This window comes from Mobula hypostoma, chromosome 1, assembly GCF_963921235.1.
Source record: "Mobula hypostoma chromosome 1, sMobHyp1.1, whole genome shotgun sequence".
Taxonomy (NCBI): Eukaryota; Metazoa; Chordata; class Chondrichthyes; order Myliobatiformes; family Myliobatidae; genus Mobula; species Mobula hypostoma.
Genome location: NC_086097.1, coordinates 143,891,846 through 143,915,059, shown reverse-complemented (window position 1 = coordinate 143,915,059; position 23,214 = coordinate 143,891,846). Strand labels below are relative to the sequence as shown.

General features: G+C 42.8%; 1 protein-coding gene across 2 annotated transcripts in view; it reads right to left on the bottom strand.

Annotated features, from left to right (window-relative positions):
- LOC134351244 (unconventional myosin-Id-like) overlaps positions 1–23,214 on the bottom strand; it is a 135,583-nt gene that overhangs the window by 30,455 nt on the left and 81,914 nt on the right. The window contains exons 18-21 of one of the 2 annotated variants that reach the window (XM_063057340.1): positions 22,821–22,965; positions 22,004–22,108; positions 18,473–18,586; positions 15,711–15,853 (exon numbers count right to left, since the gene is read on the bottom strand). In XM_063057340.1, the coding sequence (XP_062913410.1) occupies positions 15,711–15,853; positions 18,473–18,586; positions 22,004–22,108; positions 22,821–22,965 (507 nt within the window). Of the gene's footprint in view, positions 1–15,710; positions 15,854–18,472; positions 18,587–22,003; positions 22,109–22,820; positions 22,966–23,214 lie in introns of those variants that run through there. The other variant, XR_010019105.1, reaches the window with a different exon arrangement.

Below are 23,214 nucleotides of genomic sequence, written 5' to 3'. Positions count from 1 at the left end.
GCTGTCTGTGTGAGAGAATGCAAGCCAGGCCAGTACAATATGGTGGGCAAGCTGTTGCCCACACATCAGGATCCCCTCTCCGTGCAGCTGATAAATCTAAAGGAATGGCAGAGACCAATACAGTTTGGCACCAGCACCATCACTGGAGTTGCCAGCCAATGTTGAACTCAACATAGGAAATCCACCTCTGGACTTTTCCTCAGAGTTTCCTACCTCAGGCCTTCCCTGGGGCGTAGACACAAGGCAGCGGAGGTTTGAGATCAGAGTTCTCCTTCTGCTCGATGAGCTGCCAACCACAGCTGATGAGCCCCATCTGCCTGAAGTGAGTGACTTTAAGGCACCAATAACCTGCTTTTGACCCCTTTTCCTATCAGTAGTAATGGCTTTGCCAGGCTTAGAAGCTAAGCCACACGTGAAGACCAGGAGCTAGACTTGGTTGGTGGAGGCTACTTGAGATGCTTGCCATTGGGAGCATTTAATAGGAGCTTATCCCTACTGCCACTCCCGACTATATCAACCTTAAGGAACTCACTCTATCTAGGCCTTCAGTATTCTCTAGGTTTCAATGAGATCCCCCTCTCATTCTTCTTAACACCAGTGAGTACAGGCCCAGAGCCTTAAACGCGCCTCATACGTTAACCCTTTTGTTCCCAAGGTCATTCTCATTAATCTCCTCAGGCCCTCCCCTATGCCAGCACATCCTTTCTTAGAAATAGGGTCCAGAACTATTCCCAACACTCGAAATGCACTCTGACCAATGCTTTATAAACTTCAGCACTACATGTCTGCTTTTCTATTCTAGTCCTCTGGAAATGAATGCTAACTTGGCATTTGCCTCCCTTACTACCGACTAAATCTGCAAGTTAACCTTTAGTGAACCCTGCACTCGACTTCCAAGACCCTTTGCACCTCTTATTTTTGAATTCACTCCGTTTAGAAAAGTGTCTGTGCCTTTATTCCTTATACCAAAGTGCATGACCATACACTTCCCTACACTGTTTTCCATCTGCCACTTTGTTGCCTCTTGATGTAAAGGTTATTTAACTGCCTGCCCTTCTCACCTCTGCTCACAGCTGCAACCCCCAAGAGTCTGTGTGAAGTGGGTCCCCATTCAATATGCTGTGGTGCATGGGTTGCCCTGTGCCACAATGCTGCCAGCAGGTGGCAGGCACTCTCATTTCCCTCCCATGGCCTCTTCGAAGCCAGCCAGACGCGTGCTGACAGCTGTCTCTAACAGATGGTGCTGGTCATGTCCTTTATTCCCAGAGCTATAGGGGAGGGAGGGGGGAAGAATAGAATTAGACCTCAAAGCAAGCCATCTGTCACTTGTCAGAGTTTGATTCCGAGAGAGAAAAACTATTTACCCCGCATATCCTCTGGCTGTTCAAAAATGGGATTACACAAGGACAATGATTAGACTATTTCAATGTCCCTAACCAAGGCACAAACGCAAACCCATGGCTGTTAAATGGGAAAGACTCAAGGAGGGCAATTGAGCTTTGAATTCAAGGCAACTTTTTAGATCATTGTTTAAAATTAACAAACACGTCTGACACAGACACCAATGAACAGTACTAAGTTCTTCTTCTCTCTTATCTCTAATATTTTTGACTCTCTAAGTTCTCTTTTGCATAGTAGAGGAATTAAGGGTTATGGGGAAAGGGCAGGTAGGTGGAGATGAGTCCATGGCCAGATCAGCCATGATCTTATTGAATGGCAGAACAGGCTCGATAGGCCAGATGGCCGACTGCTCCTATTTCTTGTGTTCTTCTGTTCTTTTTGACATCACCATCATTATTGGACTTACATAAGTTTTACAAAGAGTGAATGGGAATGTAGAAAAGAGGTTATCAACACTGTAAGAAATGGAGATTGATCTCCTGGATATCACTGAATGGAATGCGATCAATGTAATAGGAACTCCTTTCCGTAGTCGAAAGAAACAGGAGGGCTCCCACGTTAACCAGTGTGCATAGCAGCATTAGTGAACTCATGTTGAATGAAACCAAGTAACTTAGCAGAACAGTTTCGTAATTGTTAGGAAGCACTTCTTCTGAAACCATGATAGTAAAGCAACAAGTGAGCGATGGAAGGAAAACTAGGGCAGAGTGATTGGAGACAACGAAACTTCCTTGTATCGGGATTAATCACAGCTAACAACTCATAATATCCTCAGAGTTGGTAGCTCACTCTGCACAGTGAGTGAATAACTGAGGGAGCTCTCTCAGAATCAAGGCTACATCAGATAGAAACTGCTGAAAAAGTAACGACTACTTGCATCTCTGGACAAGCAAGGTGATTTCCAATAATTAGAGATATCTTGCCTGAGGAGACAAGCAGACTGACATCATCATCTGAGTACATCTGCCCATGCCAGCCTTCAGCAAGGCTTTATTGAGCTGTTAAAGTACCGCCTAAACAATTTTATCTTCCACCTGATTTAACTATTGATCTGCAGATCATGTGGGAGGTTAATTTGAAAAAAATATAGGTTGAGGTCAGACATAAAATAGTTTTATGTACTGTCACATCCTGATGGCAGATTGTTATTGTAGTTTTAATGTGCAGTTTTAATACACTTTCCCAAGGCATTTCAAGTTTACTACATTAACTAGAAGAAAAACTAGATTAGTGAAGAATTAATGTAAATGGCAGATAATGGTTAGCATAGACTCGGTGAGTCAAATGTCCTGATTTTCTTTATGACTCTGTTGGATAAAGAATAAATATTTGTCAGTGCACCGACAGGAATTTCCTGTTTTTTTCCCTTTTATACTTATATCTGCTTATCTGTATTCTCAGTTTACTGGAATGAGAATTGCACCCATAACCTTTTGATCCACAGATGGGACTGCTGTCAATTGAATAAGGGCTAGCCCAGTTGGTCGGGTAATTGGATCTTTGCAGGGGAGTTATCACTGTATAATCAAAGTTCAAAGTAAATGTATTAGCAAAGTATGTATATGTCACCATATACTACACTGAAATTGATTTTCTTGCAAATGTTCACAGTAGAACACAGAAATGAAATAGAATCAATCACAAATTACACACAAAGAGTGACAAACGACCAATGTGCAAAAGAAGAAAATCTGTGCAAATTCAATATTAATAATAATAATAAATGAATAAATTATACTGTGAACATGAGCTGTAGAGTCGATGAAGATGGCCACAGAATCAGCTCAGGGTTGAGATGAGTGAAGTTATCCATGCTGGTTCAGGAACCTGATGGTTGAAGGGTAATAATTGTTTCTGAACCTTGTGTCAGGGGACCTAAGTCTCCTGTACCTCCTTCCCGATGGCAGCAGCGAAAGGCAAGCGTGGCCTGGATGGTAGGGTTTGTTGATGATGGATGCTGCTTTCTGACACCAGCATTCTTTTAGATGTGCTTGATGGGGGGAGGGCTTTTCCTCTGAAGGACTGGGCTGTATCTGCCACTTCTTGTAGGCATTTCTGCTGTTGTTTTCATACCAGACTGTGATGCAGGATACTCTCTTTGGTGCATCTATAGAAATTTTTCTAAGTTTGAAATGATATGCCAAATCTAAGAAAGTAGAGGCACTGCCATGCGTTCTTTGTAATGGCACTTGCAAGGTTTGGCAACGCATCTAGATCTTTGACAAACTTCTATAGATACGTGGTGGAGAATATATTGACTGGTTGCGTCATGGCTGGTATGAGTATACCAATGCCCCTGAACAGAAAAAGAACTACAAGAAGTAACGGATACATTTTTGGTAAAGCCCTTCTCACCACTGAGCACATTTACAAGGAGTACTGTCACAGGAAATATTAAGGAAGAGGATGTGCTGGAGCTTTTGGAAAGCATCAAGTTGGATAAGTCTCCGGGACCGGACAGGATGTACCCCAAGCTACTGTGGGAAGCGAGGGAGGAGATTGCTGAGCCTCTGGCAATGATCTTTGCATCATCAATGAGGACGGGAGAGGGTCTGGAGGATTGGAGGGTTGCAGGTGTTGTTCCCTTAGTCAAGAAAGGGAGTAGGGATAGCCCAGGAAATTATAGGCCAGTGAGTCTTACTTCAGTGGTTGGTAAGTTGATGGAGAAAGATCCTGAGAGGCAGGATTTGTGAACATTTGGAAAGGCATAATATGATTAGAAATAGTCAGCCTGGCTTTGTCAAAGGCAGGTCGTGCCTTACGAACCTGATTGAATTTTTTGAGGATGTGACTAAACACATTGATGAAGGTAGAGCCGTAGATGTACTGTATATGGATTTTAGCAAGGCATTTGATAAGGTACCCCATGCAAGGCTTATTGAGAAAGTAAGGAGGCATGGGACCCAAGGGGACATTGCTTTGTTGATCTAGAACTGGCTTGCCCACAGAAGGCAAAGAGTGGTTGTAGACGGGTCATATTCTGCATGGAGGCCAGTGATGTGCCTCAGGGATCTGTTCTGGGACCCCTACTCTTTGTGATTTTTATAAATGACCTGGATGAGGAAGTGGAAGAATGGGTTAGTAAATTTGCTGATGACACAAAGGTTAGGGGTGTTGTGGATAGTGTGGAGGGCTGTCAGAGGTTACAACGGGACATTGATAGGATGCAAAACTGGGCTGAGAAGTGGCAGATGGAGTTCAACCCAGATAAGCATGAGGTGATTCATTTTGCTAGGTCAAATATGATGGCAGAATATAGCATTAATGGTAAGATTCTTGGCAGTGTAGAGGACCAGAGGGATCTTGGGGTCCGATTCCATAGGACACTCAAAACTGCTGTGCAGGTTGACTCTGTAGTTAAGAAAGCATATGGAGCATTGGCCTTCATCAATCGTGGGATTGAGTTTAGGAGCCGAGAGGTAATGTTGCAGCTATAAAGGACCCTGGTCAGACCCCACTTGGAGTACTGTGCTCAGTTCTGGTCACCTCACTACAGGAAGGACGTGGAAACCATAGAAAGTGTGCAGAGGAGATTTACAAGGATGTTGCCTGGATTGGGGAGCATGCCTTATAAGAATAGGTTGAGTGAACTCGGCCCTTTCTCCTTGGAGCGACAGAGGATGAGAGGTGACCTGATAGAGGTGTACAAGATAATGAGAGGCATTGATCATGTGGATAGTCAGAGGCTTTTCCCCAGGGCTGAAATGGCTAGCATGAGAGGGCATAGTTTTAAGGTGCCTGTAAGCAGGTACAGGGGAGATGTCAGGGGTAAGTTTTTTATGTAGAGAGTGCTGCCGGCAGCGGTGGTGGAGGCGGAAATGATAGGGTCTTTTAAGAGACTCCTGGACGGTTACATGGAGCTTAGAAAAATAGAGGGCTATAGGTAAAGCCTAGGTAGTTCTAAGGTAGGGACATGTTTGGCACAGCTTTGTGGGCCGAAGGGCCTGTATTGTGCTGTAGGTTTTCTATGTTTCTATGAAAGCAGCATCCATCATCAATGACCCATAGCACTCAGCCCATGCTCTCTTCTCACTGCTGCCATCAGGAAGAAAATTCAGGAGCCTCAGGACCCACACCACCAGGTTTAGGAACAGTTATTACCCATCAACCATCAGGCCCTTGAATCAGAGAGGATAATTTGAACAGCTCAACACTGAACTGATTGCACGACCTACAGACTGACTTTTAAGGACTCAATAACTCATGTTCTTGATAGTTATTACTGAATTATTTATTATTATTATTATTTTCTTTTTGTATTTGCAGTTTGTTGTCTTTTGCACATTGGTTATTTGTCCGTCTGTCTTGTGTGCTTTATCATCAATTCTATTGTGTTCATTTCTATTTACTAAATGGCCACAAGAAAATTAATCTTAGGGCTGTATATGATGACATACATGTACTTTAATAATACATTTACATTGAACTTTGAGATCCTCTGATATAGTAACACCAAGAAATTTAAAGTTACTGGCCCTCTCCACCTCTGATCCTCTCAAGAGAACTGGCTCAGGGACCTCCAGTTTTTTTCCTTCTGTAGCCAATAATCAGCTCTAACATTTTACTGACTTTGAGTGAGAGGTTGTTGTTCTGGCAGCATTCAACCGGATTTTCAACCTCCCTCCTAAATGCCGATCCATCACCATCTTTGATTCAGCTTACAACGGTGGTATTCTCAGCAAACTTAAATATGGCATTTGGGCTGTACACACAAAATATTTAAGGAATGCAGCAAGTCTCTGGAAGTAACGACACAGTTGACATTTTGGGCCGAGACCCTTCATCAGGACTGGAGAGGAAGGGAAAAGGTGCCAGAATTAAAAACAAGGTAGGGGAAGGGGAAGGAGGACAAGCTAGAAGGTGATAGGTGAAGCCAGGTGAGCAAAGGAGGGAGTATGAGGTAAGAAGCTGGGAGGTGATAGGTGAAAAAGACAAAGGGCTGGAGAAGAAGGAACCTGATAGGAGAGGAGAGTGGACTCTGGGGAAATAGCAGAAGGAGGGGCCCTAGAGGGAGGTGATAGGCCGGTGAGGAGAAGTAGTAAGAGGCCAGAGCGGGGAATAGATGAGGAGGGAAGGGGAAGAAAAAGAAAAGAATTGCTGGCAGGAGAAATTGATGTTCATGCCATTAGGTTGGAGGCTACCTGGATGAATTGCTCCTCCACCCTGAGAGTGGCCTCATCATGGCAAGAGAGAAAGCCATGGACCGACATGTCAGAACAGGAATGGGGATAGGAATTGAAATGGTTGGCCACTGGGAAATCCTGCATTTTGCAGATGGAGCCAAGGTGCTTGACAAAGCGATCTCCCAGTTTATGTCAGGTCACACCAATGTAGAGGAGGCCTCATCAGAAGCACCAGATACAATAAACGACCTCAATTTGATTCGAAGAAGGAGTCTGAGAGTCTGAGTGGGAGTGCCGAGAAAGAGATTTTTGAAATTTTCGTTATTTTTTTTCTCCAACGGCTTTCTGAGAGGCGGGACTGCGCAGGCGTGTGACGTCGGGCAGTGCAGCGCGGCAGATTTAAAAGGAACAGAGCCTCAGAGAGCGGGCAGCGTAGTTTGCGGGCGGCGGAGTGAGCCGGGAGCAGAGTGAAGACTTAAGGGCTTCGGCTCACCGGGCTTAGGCGGAAGCGGGCGAGGCGAGGAAGGTTTGACATTCATTTTCTGTTGCTATTTGAGGAGAGGGGCATTATGACTGTGAGGGCAGTTTGCTGTTCTCGGTGTCGGATGTGGGAGGCCCTGGAGTCTCCAAGCCTCCCGGACGTCTACATCTGCGCCAAGTGCATCGAGATGCAGCTCCTAAGGGACCGCGTTACGGAACTGGAGCTGCAGCTCGATGACCTTCGTCTGGTCAGGGAGAGCGAGGAGGTGATAGAGAGGAGTGGAAGGCAGGTGGTCACGCCGGGGCCACAGGAGGCAGACAAGTGGGTCACGGTTAGGAGGGGGAAGGGGAAAAGGCAGGTGATGGGGAGTACCCCGGCAGCTGTGCCCCTTAACAACAGGTACTCCTGTTTGAGTACTGTTGGAGGGGACAGCTTACCCGGGGGAAGCGACAGTGGCCCTGCCTCCGGCACAGAGTCTGGCCCTGTAGCTCAGAAGGGTAGGGCAAGGAAGAGGAGGGCAGTTGTGATAGGGGACTCGATAGTAAGGGGGTCAGATAGGCGATTCTGTGGACGCAGTCCAGAGACTCGGATGGTAGTTTGCCTCCCTGGTGCCAGGGTCCGGGATATTTCTGATCGTGTCCAAGATATCCTGAAGTGGGAGGGTGAAGAGCCAGAGGTCCTGGTACATATAGGTACCAATGACATAGGTAGGAAAAGGGATGAGGTCCTGAAAGAAGAATATAGGGAGCTAGGAAGGGAGCTGAGAAAAAGGACCGCAAAGGTAGTAATCTCGGGATTACTGCCTCTGCCACGCGACAGTGAGAGTAGGAATGCGATGAGGTGGAGGATAAATGCGTGGCTGAGGGATTGGAGCAGGGGGCAGGGATTCAAGTTTTTGGATCATTGGGACCTCTTTTGGCGCAGGTGTGACCTGTACAAAAAGGACGGGTTACACTTAAATCCTAGGGGGACCAATATCCTGGCAGGGAGATTAGCGGGGGCTACTGAGGTGACTTTAAACTAGAATGGTTGGGGGGTGGGAATCAAATTAAAGAGGCTAGGTGTGAGGAGGTTAGTTCACAACAGAGGGATGGGAACCAGTGCAGAGAGACAGAGGGGTGTAAAGTGAGCGTAGAAGCAAAAAGTACAAAGGGGAAAAGTAAAAGTGGCAGGCCGACAAATCCAGGGCAAGCATTAAAAAGGGCTAAGAGAGTTGTAAAAGAGCGCCTGAAGGCTTTATGTGTCAATGCAAGGAGCATTCATAATAAGGTGGATGAATTGAAAGTGCAGATTGTTATTAATGATTATGATATAGTTGGGATCACAGAGACATGGCTCCAGGGTGACCAGGGATGGGAGCTCAACGTTCAGGGATATTCAATATTCAGGAGGGATAGACATGAAGGAAGGGGAGGTGGGGTGGCGTTGCTGGTTAAAAAAGAGATTAACGCAATAGAAAGGAAGGACATAAGCCGGGAAGATGTGGAATCGATATGGGTAGAGCTGCGTAACACTAAGGGGCAGAAGACACTGGTGGGAGTTGTGTACAGGCCACCTAACAGTAGTAGTGAGGTCGGAGATGGTATTAAACAGGAAATTAGAAATGTGTGCAATAAAGGAACAGCAGTTATAATGGGTGACTTCAATCTACATGTAGACTGGGTGAACCAAATTGGTAAAGGTGCTGAGGAAGAGGATTTCTTGGAATGTATGCGGGATGGTTTTTTGAACCAACATGTCGAGGAACCGACTAGAGAGCAGGCTATTCTGGACTGGGTTTTGAGCAATGAGGAAGGGTTAATTAGCGATCTTGTCGTGAGAGGCCCCTTGGGTAAGAGTGACCATAATATGGTGGAATTCTTCATTAACATGGAGAGTGACGTAGTTAATTCAGAAACAAAGGTTCTGAACTTAAAGAGGGGTAACTTTGAAGGTATGAGTCGTGAATTAGCTAAGATAGACTGGCAAATGACACTTAAAGGATTGACGGTGGATATGCAATGGCAGGCATTTAAAGGTTGCATGGATGAACTACAACAATTGTTCATCCCAGTTTGGCAAAAGAATAAATCAAGGAAGGTAGTGCACCCGTGGCTGACAAGAGAAATTAGGGATAGTATCAATTCCAAAGAAGTAGCATACAAATTAGCCAGAGAAAGTGGCTCACCTGAGGACTGGGAGAAATTCAGAGTTCAGCAGAGGAGGACAAAGGGCTTAATTAGGAAGGGGAAAAAAGATTATGAGAGAAAACTGGCAGAGAACATAAAAACGGACTGTAAAAGCTTTTATAGATATGTAAAAAGGAAAAGACTGATAAAGACAAATGTAGGTCCCCTGCAAACAGAAACAGGTGAATTGATTATGGGGAGCAAGGACATGGCAGACCAATTGAATAATTACTTTGGTTCTGTCTTCACTAAGGAGGACATAAATAATCTTCCAGAAATAGTAAGGGACAGAGGGCCCAGTGAGATGGAGAAACTGAGTGAAATACATGTTAGTAGGGAAGTGGTGTTAGGTAAATTGAAGGGATTGAAGGCAGATAAATCCCCAGGGCCAGATGGTCTGCATCCCAGAGTGCTTAAGGAAGTAGCCCAAGAAATAGTGGATGCATTAGTGATAATTTTTCAAAACTCGTTAGATTCTGGACTAGTTCCTGAGGATTGGAGGGTGGCTAATGTAACCCCACTTTTTAAAAAAGGAGGGAGAGAGAAACCGGGGAATTATAGGCAGGTTAGCCTAACGTCGGTGGTGGGGAAACTGCTGGAGTCAGTTATCAAGGATGTGATAACAGCACATTTGGAAAGCGGTGAAATGATCGGACCAAGTCAGCATGGATTTGTGAAAGGAAAATCATGTCTGACGAATCTCATAGAATTTTTTGAGGATGTAACTAGTAGAGTGGATAGGGGAGAACCAGTGGATGTGGTATATTTGGATTTTCAAAAGGCTTTTGACAAGGTCCCACACAGGAGATTAGTGTGCAAACTTAAAGCACACGGTATTGGGGGTAAGGTATTGGTGTGGGTGGAGAATTGGTTAGCAGACAGGAAGCAAAGAGTGGGAATAAACGGGACCTTTTCAGAATGGCAGGCGGTGACTAGTGGGGTACCGCAAGGCTCAGTGCTGGGACCCCAGTTGTTTACAATATATATTAATGACTTGGATGAGGGAATTAAATGCAGCATCTCCAAGTTTGCGGATGACACGAAGCTGGGTGGCAGTGTTAGCAGTGAGGAGGATGCTAAGAGGATGCAGGGTGACTTGGATAGGTTGGGTGAGTGGGCAAACTCATGGCAGATGCAATTTAATGTGGATAAATGTGAAGTTATCCACTTTGGTGGCAAAAATAGGAAAACAGATTATTATCTGAATGGTGGCCGATTAGGAAAAGGGGAGGTGCAACGAGACCTGGGTGTCATTATACACCAGTCATTGAAAGTGGGCATGCAGGTACAGCAGGCGGTGAAAAAGGCGAACGGTATGCTGGCATTTATAGCGAGAGGATTCGAGTACAGGAGCAGGGAGGTACTACTGCAGTTGTACCAGGCCTTGGTGAGACCACACCTGGAGTATTGTGTGCAGTTTTGGTCCCCTAATCTGAGGAAAGACATCTTTGCCATAGAGGGAGTACAAAGAAGGTTCACCAGATTGATTCCTGGGATGGCAGGTCTTTCATATGAAGAAAGACTGGATGAACTGGGCTTGTACTCATTGGAATTTAGAAGATTGAGGGGGGATCTGATTGAAACGTATAAGATCCTAAAGGGATTGGACAGGCTAGATGCGGCAAGATTGTTCCCGATGTTGGGGAGGTCCAGAACGAGGGGTCACAGTTTGAGGATAGAGGGGAAGCCTTTTAGGACCGAGATTAGGAAAAACTTCTTCACACAGAGAGTGGTGAATCTGTGGAATTCTCTGCCACAGCAAACTGTTGAGGCCAGTTCATTAGCTATGTTTAAAAGGAAGTTAGATATGGCCCTTGTGGCTACAGGGGTCAGGGGGTATGGAGGGAAGGCTGGGTTCTGAGTTGGATGATCAGCCATGATCATAATAAATGGCGGTGCAGGCTCGAAGGGCCGAATGGCCTACTCCTGCACCTATTTTCTATGTTTCTATGTTTCAACAGATTCCCGGATGAAGTGTTGTCTCACCTGGAAGGACTGTTTGTGATCCTGAATGGAAGTGAGGGAAAGGTATAGCATTTCTGTCACTTGCGGGAATATGTGCCAGTAGTGCGAAGGGACAGAAGGGCAAGGGAATCGTGGCGTGAATGGTCCCTGCGGAAAACGGAGAGTTGGGGCAATATTAAGATATGTTGGATGGTGGAATACTGTTGAAGATGGTGGAAGTTGGAGAGAATGATCTGCTGAATGCAGAGGCTCATAGGGCAGTAGGAGAGGACAAGAGGAACTCTATCCCTGTAAGGCAGTAGGAAGATGGGGTGAGTGTGTACATCGGGAAATGGAGGAGATATAGATGAGGGCAGCATCAATAGTGGAAGAAAGGAAACTCTAGAGGTGAAGTCCGAGAAATCAAGAAAGGGGAGAGAGGTGTCAGAAATGGACCCAGTGAATTTAAGGGCAGGGTGGAAGTTGGAGGCAAAATTGATGAAATTGTCAAGCATGGAGCAAATACCTCGTGGGTACATGAAGCAGCACCAACACATTTGTCAATGTAGTGCAGGAAGAGTTGGGCAGCATTACTAGGGAAGGTTTGGAATACGGACTATTCCACATGTCCAATGAAAAGGTTGGCATACAGTAGCTGGCGCCCATGTGGGTGTCCACGGATACCCTTGAGTTTAGAGAAAGAGGGAGGAGCTGAAGGAGAAATTGTTGATGGTGAGGACCAGTTCTTCCAGATGGAGGAGGGTGGTGATGGAGGGGAACTGGCTGGGTCTTGTGTCCAGAAAGAAACAAGAGAGCTTTACGGCCTTCTTGATGGGGGTAGAACTGTATAGGGACAGGACATCCATGGTGAAAATGAGGCTGTCAGGGCCAGGGAATTGGAAGTTACTGAGGAGATGCAGAGTATGAGAATTTTTGCAGGTGTAGGTGGAGAGGGCCTGGACCAAGGGGGGTAGAAAGGAGTCCAGGTATGTGGACAGAGGAGGTGGCTGAAGTCCAGGTTGGAGCCAGAGCTAGAGGCTGAATATTTGTGATCTGAAGGCATTCAGGGCATTGGAACTAGAGTTGGAGGCGATCTTCCAATCCTTTCTGGACATGAGGAAGGTGAAGAACTTGTGGATGAAGGTGTTGATCCAGCAGAGGATGAAATGTCGGAGAGGTCCATGGCAGACAGAGGAGAGTGAGGTCCGGACCTGTGGCATATAGAAATTGGAAGGCAAAGTGACTGAAGAAGCAGTCAATCGAACACAGGTACCTGGGATCCTCGGTGGGTCCGAACTGGGAGGCCTGAAAACGGAGCTGGAAGCCATGTGGTATGGTAGCAAGTCTGGGTGAGGACCTGGTCGAAGAGTCGGTGGGCAGCAGAGATCACAGCAGTGAGAGAGGGTCTCACTGAATTCCGGAAGAGAAGTCTTAACCTTCTTCAGGGTAGGCACACCTCGAACGCCAGGGCAGGCATTAGGGGGGTACTTAGCCTCACAGTCATAGGTATAAAGTGAGTAGAGCAGGGGGCTAAGCACACAGCCTTGTGGTGCATCTGTGCTAAGGTGATTGTGGCGATGATGTTGCTAATCCGAACTGACCAGGGTCAGCTGTGGTCAACACCACACCACAAAAGCAAGAGGTATTTCATAAGGATACAGATTCTCATTGGAGAAAGACAGTAAAGAGAAATGATCGAAAATGAAAGCCAATGGAGCTAATTTCACCACCTACCCCCATCCCGACAAACAGAACATTAATGTAGTGTGAGAACACTAGAAAAATGCCACAGCTTTTACCATGGAGACAGAGATGATGTACTTTAAAGAGTGTTGTGTTCTTGATGACTTTATTCAGTCAGTCATTAAACCTACTTCCAGGCTTTGTTTGTGAGATTAGAACAAATAGCAGGAAACTGTCATCTTATTATAGGAACCTCCCAAGCAGATAAAGCATCAAGTAATTGGTGTCAACAGGGTGTTAGTGAAAGCTAATTTTGTCCTTTTAAAAGTTGTCAGTAACAGGGAACAGAACATTCTCTCTGCATTCTGCATCTGGTGCTAGAAATAAAGAGCTTCAGATCAGCTGCTGCATGAATTCCACACAAGATTTGCTCTAGCTTGCCCCATTGGATATTCTCAGACCTGGGATAAATGCAGATCATCCATCAGTATAGCCCTTGATGTTGTTCTCTTCCAGCCCAGGCATAGAGAAGCAACATATTCTGATCTGCAGCATGTATCTTTCTATTTTAGGTACTTTATTATTTATTGATGAGCCTGTTATCGTGGAACATTCCTTACACAAGTGAAATCTCCACCCAAACACGAGGAAATCTGCAGATGCTGGAAATTCAAGCAACACACACAAAAAATGCTGGTGAACGCAGCAGGCCAGGCAGCATCTATAGGAAGAGGTGCAGTTGATGTTTTGGACTGAGACCCAAGACCTTCGTGAGTCCTGACGAAGGGTCTCAGCCCGAAGTGTAGACTGCACCTCTCCTATAGATGCTGCCTGGCCTGCTGCGTTCACCAGAAATCTCCACCGAAATTGCTGCCAGTCTTCTTTACAAAAAGATTTTTAAAGCTGCTGAATTATATTGAAAGTTTTGTTGAAATTTGCAGGGCTGCATCACTTTTTGCACTCCTCTCTTCACAGTGCTCTCCAATCCCCTGGTTCTTCCATTTCATTCCTTTTTTGAAGATGTGACAAAACAAATTGATGAAGGTAGAATGGTGGATGTGTAACCTCATACAGAAAGTCAGAAGGCATAGGATCTAGGGAAATTTGACTGTGTGCATTCAGAATTGGCTTGTCCACAGAAACCAGAGGGTAGCAGCAGATAGAGCGTATTCCATCCGGATGTCTGTGACTAGTGGTGTTCAACGGATCTGCTCTGGGACCCCTGCTCTTTGTGACCTTTATAAAGGATTTGGATGATAAAGTGGAAGGGTGGGTTGCTAAATTTGCAGGTGACGCTGAGAAGTGGCAGGTGGAATTCAACGTGGAAAAGTGTGAAGTGATTCACTTTGGAAAGTTGAATTTCAAGATAGAGTACAAAGTTAATGGCAGGATTCTTAGCAGAGAGGAGGAACAGGTACCTTGGGATCCACGTCCCTAGATCCCTCAAAATTGCCACACAACTTGATGGAGTGGTTAAGAAGAGTATGGTCTTCATTAGTCAAGGGATTTAATTCAGAAGCTGCGAGGTAATATTGCAGCACTATAAAACACTTGGTATATTGTGCTCATTATAGGAAGGATATGGAAGCTTTAAAGAGGATGCAGAGATCTACCAATATGCTGCCTGGATGTGAGACCATGTCTTATGAGGATAGGTTGAATAAGCTAGGGCTCTTCTCTTTTGAGCAGGGGCTCACAACTGTTTTTATGCCATGGACCAATACCTCATTAAGCAAGGGGTCTGTGGACCCTAGGTTGGGAACCCTTGCTTTAGAGGGAAGGAGGATGAGAGGTGACTTGATAGAGTTGTATAAGATGATAAGGGGCATAAACAGTAAGAGACATTTTCACACGACAAAATGGCTACTATAGGATGGCATAATTTTAAGGCGATTGGAGGAAAGTATAGTGGGGAGATCAGAAGTAAGTACTTTGCACAGGGAGCTGTGGGTGTGTGGAACACAGTGCCAGGGCAGTAGTAGAGACAAGTTCATTAGGAACATTTAAGAGATTATGTTCTATGTTTTAAACCACCCATAGCTTGGTAAAGATGCACATTTGTTTCTTCTGGTATTCATATCCTGCCGCACTATCCTACCCAGTACTGTCTTAAACCATCTCAAGTCACTACTATTGCAGAAACCCAACCACTATCCCCAGCTCTTCCATACTGACTGCAGCCTCACACAACGCTACTCTCCGTAGATCAGCAGTTTCAAGCCAAGCCCAGTTTACAATTTGGCAAAACTGAGGATGATTGCTTTTTGTACTAATGGTGGCCATTGCACTTACTAGAAGATATTTTAGTGTTTGCTGATTTTGTCAAATTAATTTTCTACGTTCTATATTTAAGAGACTCTCAGGCACCTGGATGGAAAAAAGAAAAATGGAGGGCTTTGTAGGAGGGAAGGGTTAGATTGATGTTAGAGTAGGTTAAAATGTTGGCACAACAAGTGTGTCGAAAGGCCTGTACTTTGTTGTACTGTTCTATGTTCTGTGTTCTATATTTGATGCCAATTAACACTGACCTCCAAGTAGTTTTACACTGCAGAAACATCACTTTTTTTTCAGGACCTTTACATGTTTGATGGCCAACTGCTAGGAAACGAAAGGTGGTTAAAACCCTGACACCAAACTCATGCAACAGACAGTTGGATATTATCATCGGAAATTTAGTTTATCAATCAAATCTCAGTCATGGTCCAGGAGGATTAGTGCTCTGGAAACCAAAAAAATGGTTGTCGCAAAACTATAAATTTTATGACATATGCCCTTGATATTAAACCTGTTTCTGAACACATGCGATATCTACACATTATATGCCTGTATTTCCATGGTCAGCCAACAGCCGCATAATGGCATACCTGTTTTGTATTTCCATCACAATAGAGTGCTACATGCATCACTTACTTGTTAAAGTGATTTGCCAGGACCCCAACAACTTCTCCAATCCTATTCAATTCCCCCTGCAGGCAAACAACCAGGTCATCATTTGTCTTTGTGTGGAAGATGATCAATTGATCCCTGCCATCAGTGATGCTGAGTCCAGTAACCTAAAAGATCAAGTGGAGGTGCAAGAGCTTCATTTAGATTGTGCAACGCATGTCTTCAGTGACAATGTTGTCAAAAGTAAAAGCATTTCAGTGAAAATTAACCTCTTAATTCATTGGGAGACCATGAATTCAACTGATACAGATTCTGCATCCTCACAGTGTGCCACAGTTGTTAGCATTACCTGAATAATTCAGTGATTTTTAAAACATCAGCTGCTGGTGTATCAGTCAATAGTGTGTTCTATCATTATGAATCCGAGAACCATACAGAAATTTCAACTAGAAATGCAAGCTGTAAACCATTCAGCCCGTTGACTCTGTTCCCTGCCTCATCTGGCTCATGCTTGACCCATCCATCAACTGCTTTCACGCAGTGTTGTTTCATTTAGTTTGTTGTCCTTAACTAATAAAAAAAAAGTTGATAAATCTAAGTGTCCAGAATCCACAAGCTGACTCTCAGTTTCTGTTATGCTTAGTTTCCACAAGTGCCTCTGGGTTGCACTCTACGTTGGCCTAGTTCCAAGTTTAATATGCCCCCTTGTTCTGAGATCCTCACAAGATGTCATGATTTACTCAGTTAAAATGTCTTTGTTATTTTAGAGAAGTAACTTGTGCTTCTGCAGCATTTCCCATGATGTAATAGTCATTACACCCAAAGCAGTACAGTACTTCTTGAAATTTACTCGGTTTTATAATACAGGGGCGTCTATAATTTTTATTTCTCTTGAATCAAAAGCCTGCACTACAATGACTGTAAGCCACAAAGGTTTGCAACTTGAATGCAGCATTGGCTCCTTTAAGAATCTTAGGCTAGACTTCACATAGTTCCCTTATTTGGGTAAATGAGGAAAATTCCATCAAAATGGCAGTTTTCATGATCCCAGGACATTCCAAAGTGATCTTCAGCTAATTAATTTCTTTTGAAGTGAGTCGCTGGGATAATGTAGTAATATGATACTGCAGCCAATTAACACGCAACATCCTGCTACAAGCACTCAAGTGAGAATAATCAGATAATCTATTTAGGTTAATACAGGAAAAAAATCTTTTCTTGGGTATCTCTGCCACTTTTCTTCAAAACACTACCATGGTGTCTTGTATATCCTTCTAACAGAGAAGATTGGATTTTATGTTAATATCTACCCCAAAAGGTGATACTTCTGCACCCTCTTGGTGCTACCCTGGAACGACTGCTCACAAATTATACAAGGGTGCAGAAGAGAATATAAACACAGTTTTCTGATTCAAAGACAAAAACACTTTCAGCTGAGAGAAAGCTTGGAGTTCTTCTTTGTACCTGAATTTAAAACTCACACTGGACTTCAATCTGTTTACTGGTAGCACCTTATTTGTCGACTTACAGATTGCCTAGAAATCGCATCAGGCAGAGTTTAGACAACCTTGTAGCTTTAAAATACTACCTCTGACCTTTCAGGATCGAGCCTAAAGGGAAGATGCAAATACATCCAAAATGTAGTTACAAGCATCGTCAGCTCCAGTCATTTAGACTCTCTCTTTAAAAGGATTCCTGATGGTGAGATTCCATCTATAAAAGGTAACGATCAAGGATGAAATCTGTTCAATTAAAGGGACAACACCAGCTGCATTGGAAGAATATGTTTTGGTTTGATGGCACACTAATTGGGTACTTGACACTACTATCCCCAGGTATGGTTGGAATCATACCTGACACAAAGGAGGATGGTTGTGGTGGTTGGATGCCAATCATCTCATCCTCAGGACATCACTGCAGGAGTTCCTCAGGGAAGTGTCCTAGGACCAACCATCTTCAGCCGCTCCATCAAAGACCTTCCTTCCATCATAAGGTCAGAAGTAGGGATGTTCGCAGATGATTACACAGTACCATTTATGACTCCTCAGATAGAGAAACAGTTCATTCCCAAATGCAACAGGACCTGGACAATATCTAGGCTTGGGCTGACAAGTGACAAGTAACATTCGAGCCACACAAGTGCCAGGCAATGCCCATTTCCAACAAGAGAGGCTCTACCATCGTCCCTTGACATTCAGTATCATCACCAACATTGAATCCCCTATTATCATACTTATCAACATCCTGGGTGTTACCATTGACAGGAAACTGAACTGGTCTAGCTATGTAAACACCATGGTACCAGAGAATTGCTACTGGGTCAACATCATGGAATTTCCTCTCTTACAGCACTGTGGGAGTCACCTCAGGGACTGCAGCGGTTCCAGAAGCTGGCTCATCACCACCTTCTCAAGGGCAACTGGGGATGGGCAATAAATGCTGGCGGAGCTGGCAATGCCCATATCTCATAACTGACTAAATTTTTTAAAAATCTGCTTCATTATGAACTTGCACATTATTATTTACCTGCACTGCACCTTCTCTGTAGCTGTTAAACTTTATTCTGCATTGTTAGTGCTTTACCTTGTTTTACTTCAATATGCAGTGTAGTGATTTGATCTCTATGAACAGCATGCAAGACAAACTTTTCAAGGAATCTTAGTACATGTGACAATAATAATCCAAAACCAATACAAGGAAAGAAAGATTATATGGTATGTATAATTGTCTTATGAATCGAGTATATTATTGAAATAAAAGGGGCTGATACCTAGCTGGGTACTTACTTGATTGAGTGGCAGCATTTTCATATTTTTGTAGCGTTTGGCTGGCTCTAGTTTGTACAGGTGCAGGTCAGTAATGAGAATAGCTCGGTCTTCACATTTGTTGAACCTATTTACCTTATCAACACAGAAAAAATAATTACATTTGCTGAGGAATCAATAAGCATTCCAAACCAAAATATGCAGTTATGCAAAAAACATTAACAGATATAAAAGCACACACACACACACACACACTCACACTCATTTCATTTAATGAAAGCTTTCAAATTAACATTGGACTATTCAGTAGAATTTGTTCAATTACTTTATTCCTGAGTGTCTATTTATTGTACACAATTCAAATCTCACTGAGCCCTATACACAGATTGATATCTGCTTAGGTCATAGAGGAAATAGAGCACAGAATACTTTTCAAAGATATCCCAGCCCAAAAGGAATTATATTTAGATGGTCAGATTATAAACAGTTCTCAATATTGCCCTTAACCAGCCATAAGGTTGCACAGGAAGTGTTTGTGGGAAGACTGTCCTTTAAAGGACAATAAAACACCTTTCGTCAACCAGGCTGGGCTTGATATCTTCTGTACCATTAGAAACAGCAACCATGGAATAGAATTGAACTTTGATAATAAATCTACTTTGAACTTTCAACTTTGTCTGATTTAACTCCCAGAGAAAATTACAAGAAACAACCAATCAAAAATAAACTGAATACTTGGTTAAATGTATACTGTATGTTCACATTCAAATAGTCACATACATGCATGCAGATATACATTTTTATTTTCAGTCATACGCAAGTCTAACATTCAGATACAACTACATGTTAATATCCAACTCTACATGACAATATAGCTGTATGCATACACATAACAGCTCCTCAGTCCATTATAATTATTCTATTTTTCTAAAAGGAGCAGTCACTAACTTAACGTTACGTCTGGCTGCATCACAGCCTGGTACGGAGGGGGCAGAGGGCTATAGACTCAGCCACCTCCTTCGTGGGTACAAGCTTTCCCACCAGCGAGGACAGCCTCAAGAGATGGTGCTTCAAGAAGGTGGCATTCATTACCATGCAGGACCTGCACTAACACTACCAGCAGGGGAAAAGGTACCGGAGACTGAAGACAATTCAGAAATAGCTTATTTCCCTCTGCCATTAGATTTCAAAATGGTCCATGAACCCCTGAACACTACCTCATTATTCTTTTATTTCTGCGCTATGTATTTACCTTTATAATAGAGTAATTTCATGTCTTTACACCGTACTGCTATTGCAAAATAACACATTTCAACACAATTTAAGTCAGTGACAATAAATCCAATTCTAATTTTTAATTCTGAATATTGTACAATTTTCTTTAATAGTTTTTAAAACACTTGCAGTTATGGATTGATTTTATACTTAAAATAATTACAGATTCTATTTCTTGAAACATTTTCAGGGCATGTCAAAAATACCTTGCTTGTCCTATATTGATTATAAATGTTATACAAAATAATATATCTAAAACACATTTTATTTTATATACACCTATTTTGAACATATACCAAAAATGGGTTCATGTATATATCCGTGTGAAAACATTTATTCTTCAGCACTTTTGGCATATGTACACTTAATTACCACAAGCAGGGACACACATCTGCACAAACATGCAAAATCGTTGAATCATAAATACACTCCAAAACAGCAATATGAAAACATAACTATATAATCTGATGATATAAAGACACACATTTATGTACATGCCAATGCAAACATCAACAAAAATATACAGATACAGATAGAGTAATGAATTTGGTTATTTTATAGTATAAGTGTGATAATTATCCATTGTTTTATTCTTTGTATTAACCTATTCTTAAAACTCTTGATAAATTATTTTATCATAGAACTGAATTCCAGCCCTTCACATAGAGGTCACTAATGCTTCAATTTGTGAGATCAAAATGTATTTTTCTGAATGTTGAATGGATTAAGATTTGAAACAAAAGATAGATAAAAAAATGCAAGGAATTGGGAGCTAGAGTAGGCCTGTCAAACCTTCCCCACCATTCAATATGATATGGCTGGCCTGACCCAGGCCTCAACCTCTATTCTCTCCTATTTCCACACATCTCTGAGTATTTCAAAATATTATCTATTTGCCCTTTAGATAGCATTGATGACTGATCATCACAGCCCTCCAGGGTCGAGAATTCCGGAGATTTACCACATTCGATGAGAAAAAAAATCACAACAGACATCAAATTTAAATTATTATGCCATATCTTGTAACTATTTCTCCTTGTTCAAGGTTTTCCCATTAGTGGAAACATCTCAATGTCTACTCTTCGTGTGCTTAACTATCTTCCATGTCTCAATAAAATCATTTCTTATTCTGCTAAAATCCAAAGAATGCAGATTGAACTTCTTTAGCTGCTCATGATAGGACAACCCTCTAGTGGACTGCCTCCAACACCATTACACTGCATCTTAAATAAGGGGACCAAAACTATGCTGAAGGTTCCGGGTATGACCTCACTAACACACTGAATAACTGCAACAATCCTCTTCTATTTCTAAAATCCAATCCTCTTACAAAAAAGACCAATTTTTTATTTGCCTTCCTAATTATATACTGCACCTGCCTGCTAACATTTTGTGATTCATGCACGAGAACACTGCTACCTCTGTACTTCAGTAATTTCTACTTCCCGTCTGTTCAGATACTTGCCTGCGTCTGATTTCTCCTGAGTGAGTGCACATCCTCAGACTTTCCCCACATGAACCACTCTTTGCCAGCTCTTTGGCCACCCACTCAATCTGCATCCTTTTAAAGAGTCCAAATATCCACTCGACAAGTTGCCTTTCAACCTAGTTTTGTGTTACCCACAATTTACACCTTACTCCCTCCTTTAGGTCTTTAAGATAAATTCTAAATGAATGAAGTCCAAGAACATCAGTTCCTACTTCCCAGACCCATTTACTTAAACTTTCTAGGTTCTATGTGATAACGTCTTTAGTCCATGCCCAGTCATAACATAATTTGTCCTTTGAAAAAACTGACTGTCAATACTAATGATGATGGTGGTGGTGAAGACTGAATTTTATAACTATAAACTGAGAGTGGAATCAATAGACAAAGGTCTAATTCACAGTTAAGATAGCAAGAGAGCCAGGGAAGAGATAATGAGTACTATTTCACATATAAACAAGCTATTGTGATCTGGAATATGAACCTGAAGTTGTGGAGGAACCAGATTCGAAAATAAACTTTTAAAGGGAAATGAATATATGTTAAACGTAATTCAATTTTCTTGGGAAAAGAGTGAGTAATGGATAACTGGATTTCCCCTCCAGGAGCTGGTGGGGTGTCACTCAATTGAATAATGACTTTACTACCTTGGCTTTTTAATCAGGGGGATTAACTCTAACAATTACTCATTGAAATAAAATAGTAGGTGATGGGGATTCTGAATGAACATTGTACTCACATTGACAGAGATATTGAGGTTTTAAATGGTCACCTATCTTCTTTCTCCTTACCTTTCGGACATGTGCAGAGAACAGCACGCTGTTGAACTTTTCCTTACATTTTAGCCCATCCCTGGAGGTGACATACTGGGACTTGGTCGCTGGGTTGTCCTTGGCCTGAAAGAACAGAGTTTACAATGTCAGATTGTGTCCTTGGAGAACGTGGCAAGGATATATTGTGTTGGATAGCTGTTTGGGTCAGCTTCACGATGCTCCATCTGTGTTGTCTCAAACAGAAGAAGTGGTATTCGCAGGAAGAATAGATTTGTAATCAGTAAGGTTCTTCCCCTTGCCCCCAGGCAATGTCATAGTGGCATTCTATTAGAAAGGATTATTGGCAGTTTGAGAATATCAGAGGCCCATTCAGCCTCACAAGCTTTTTGCAGCACTCCCTTACATCTTGTAATTCAATATCATTTACCCCTTATGCTTGAAAACCTTAACATCAAATTAAGTCTACCTATCCTACTCTTAGACAAATAATATATGCACTATGTAAATCCTCAAGTGCTTTACATGATAATAATCTGACAAAGAAGTGACTTCGAATCAGAAGGATGAAAAAGCTTATGAAGGTATATAATACAAGGATGAGAGAGAGAGAGAAAGAAAGAAAAAGAGAGAGAGAGATTTCTTTTCCACTTGAAGCATTATGTCACGTGTCTGCATTTGCCAAATTCTCTTTTTAACTTTGACTTTCTTTGGTTTTGCTTCATCGGTGCCCTTGTGAATGACTGAGATGATTACAAAGGATTAGTTCAATGTGTCAAAGGAAGAGTAGCCATGTAGTTGAGAGGGCATGATGAAGTTAAGGTGAAAGATTACTTACAGATGACAGGTAGTCCTGTTCCCACGTTCTCTGCAAACCCCAATCTTTCCTCCGCCCCAGCAAAGCGTCCATTGCTGCAATTTTTACCTTGATCTGTGGCATGTCAGAAGGTGCGATGTTCTTGACAATCTGCCGTGCCCTCCACCTGCAAAGAAACCACCTGTTATAACCAGTGATACAGTTGTAGTCATCAATAGAAAATCCTGATTTTATCAGGATTTCAATGGCCAGGAAAATGAATGTATCTTGATTACATTCTACATTCCTTCTGTTTTTTTTGCTGTAACTTCTGCAGAAGAAGGGGTAAGATGTCATCAGCCAAGAGGAAGCTCATCTTTTTAAGAGTCCCTAATAACACAGCCGAAGATAATTATTTTCTACCTAGAAAACTAAG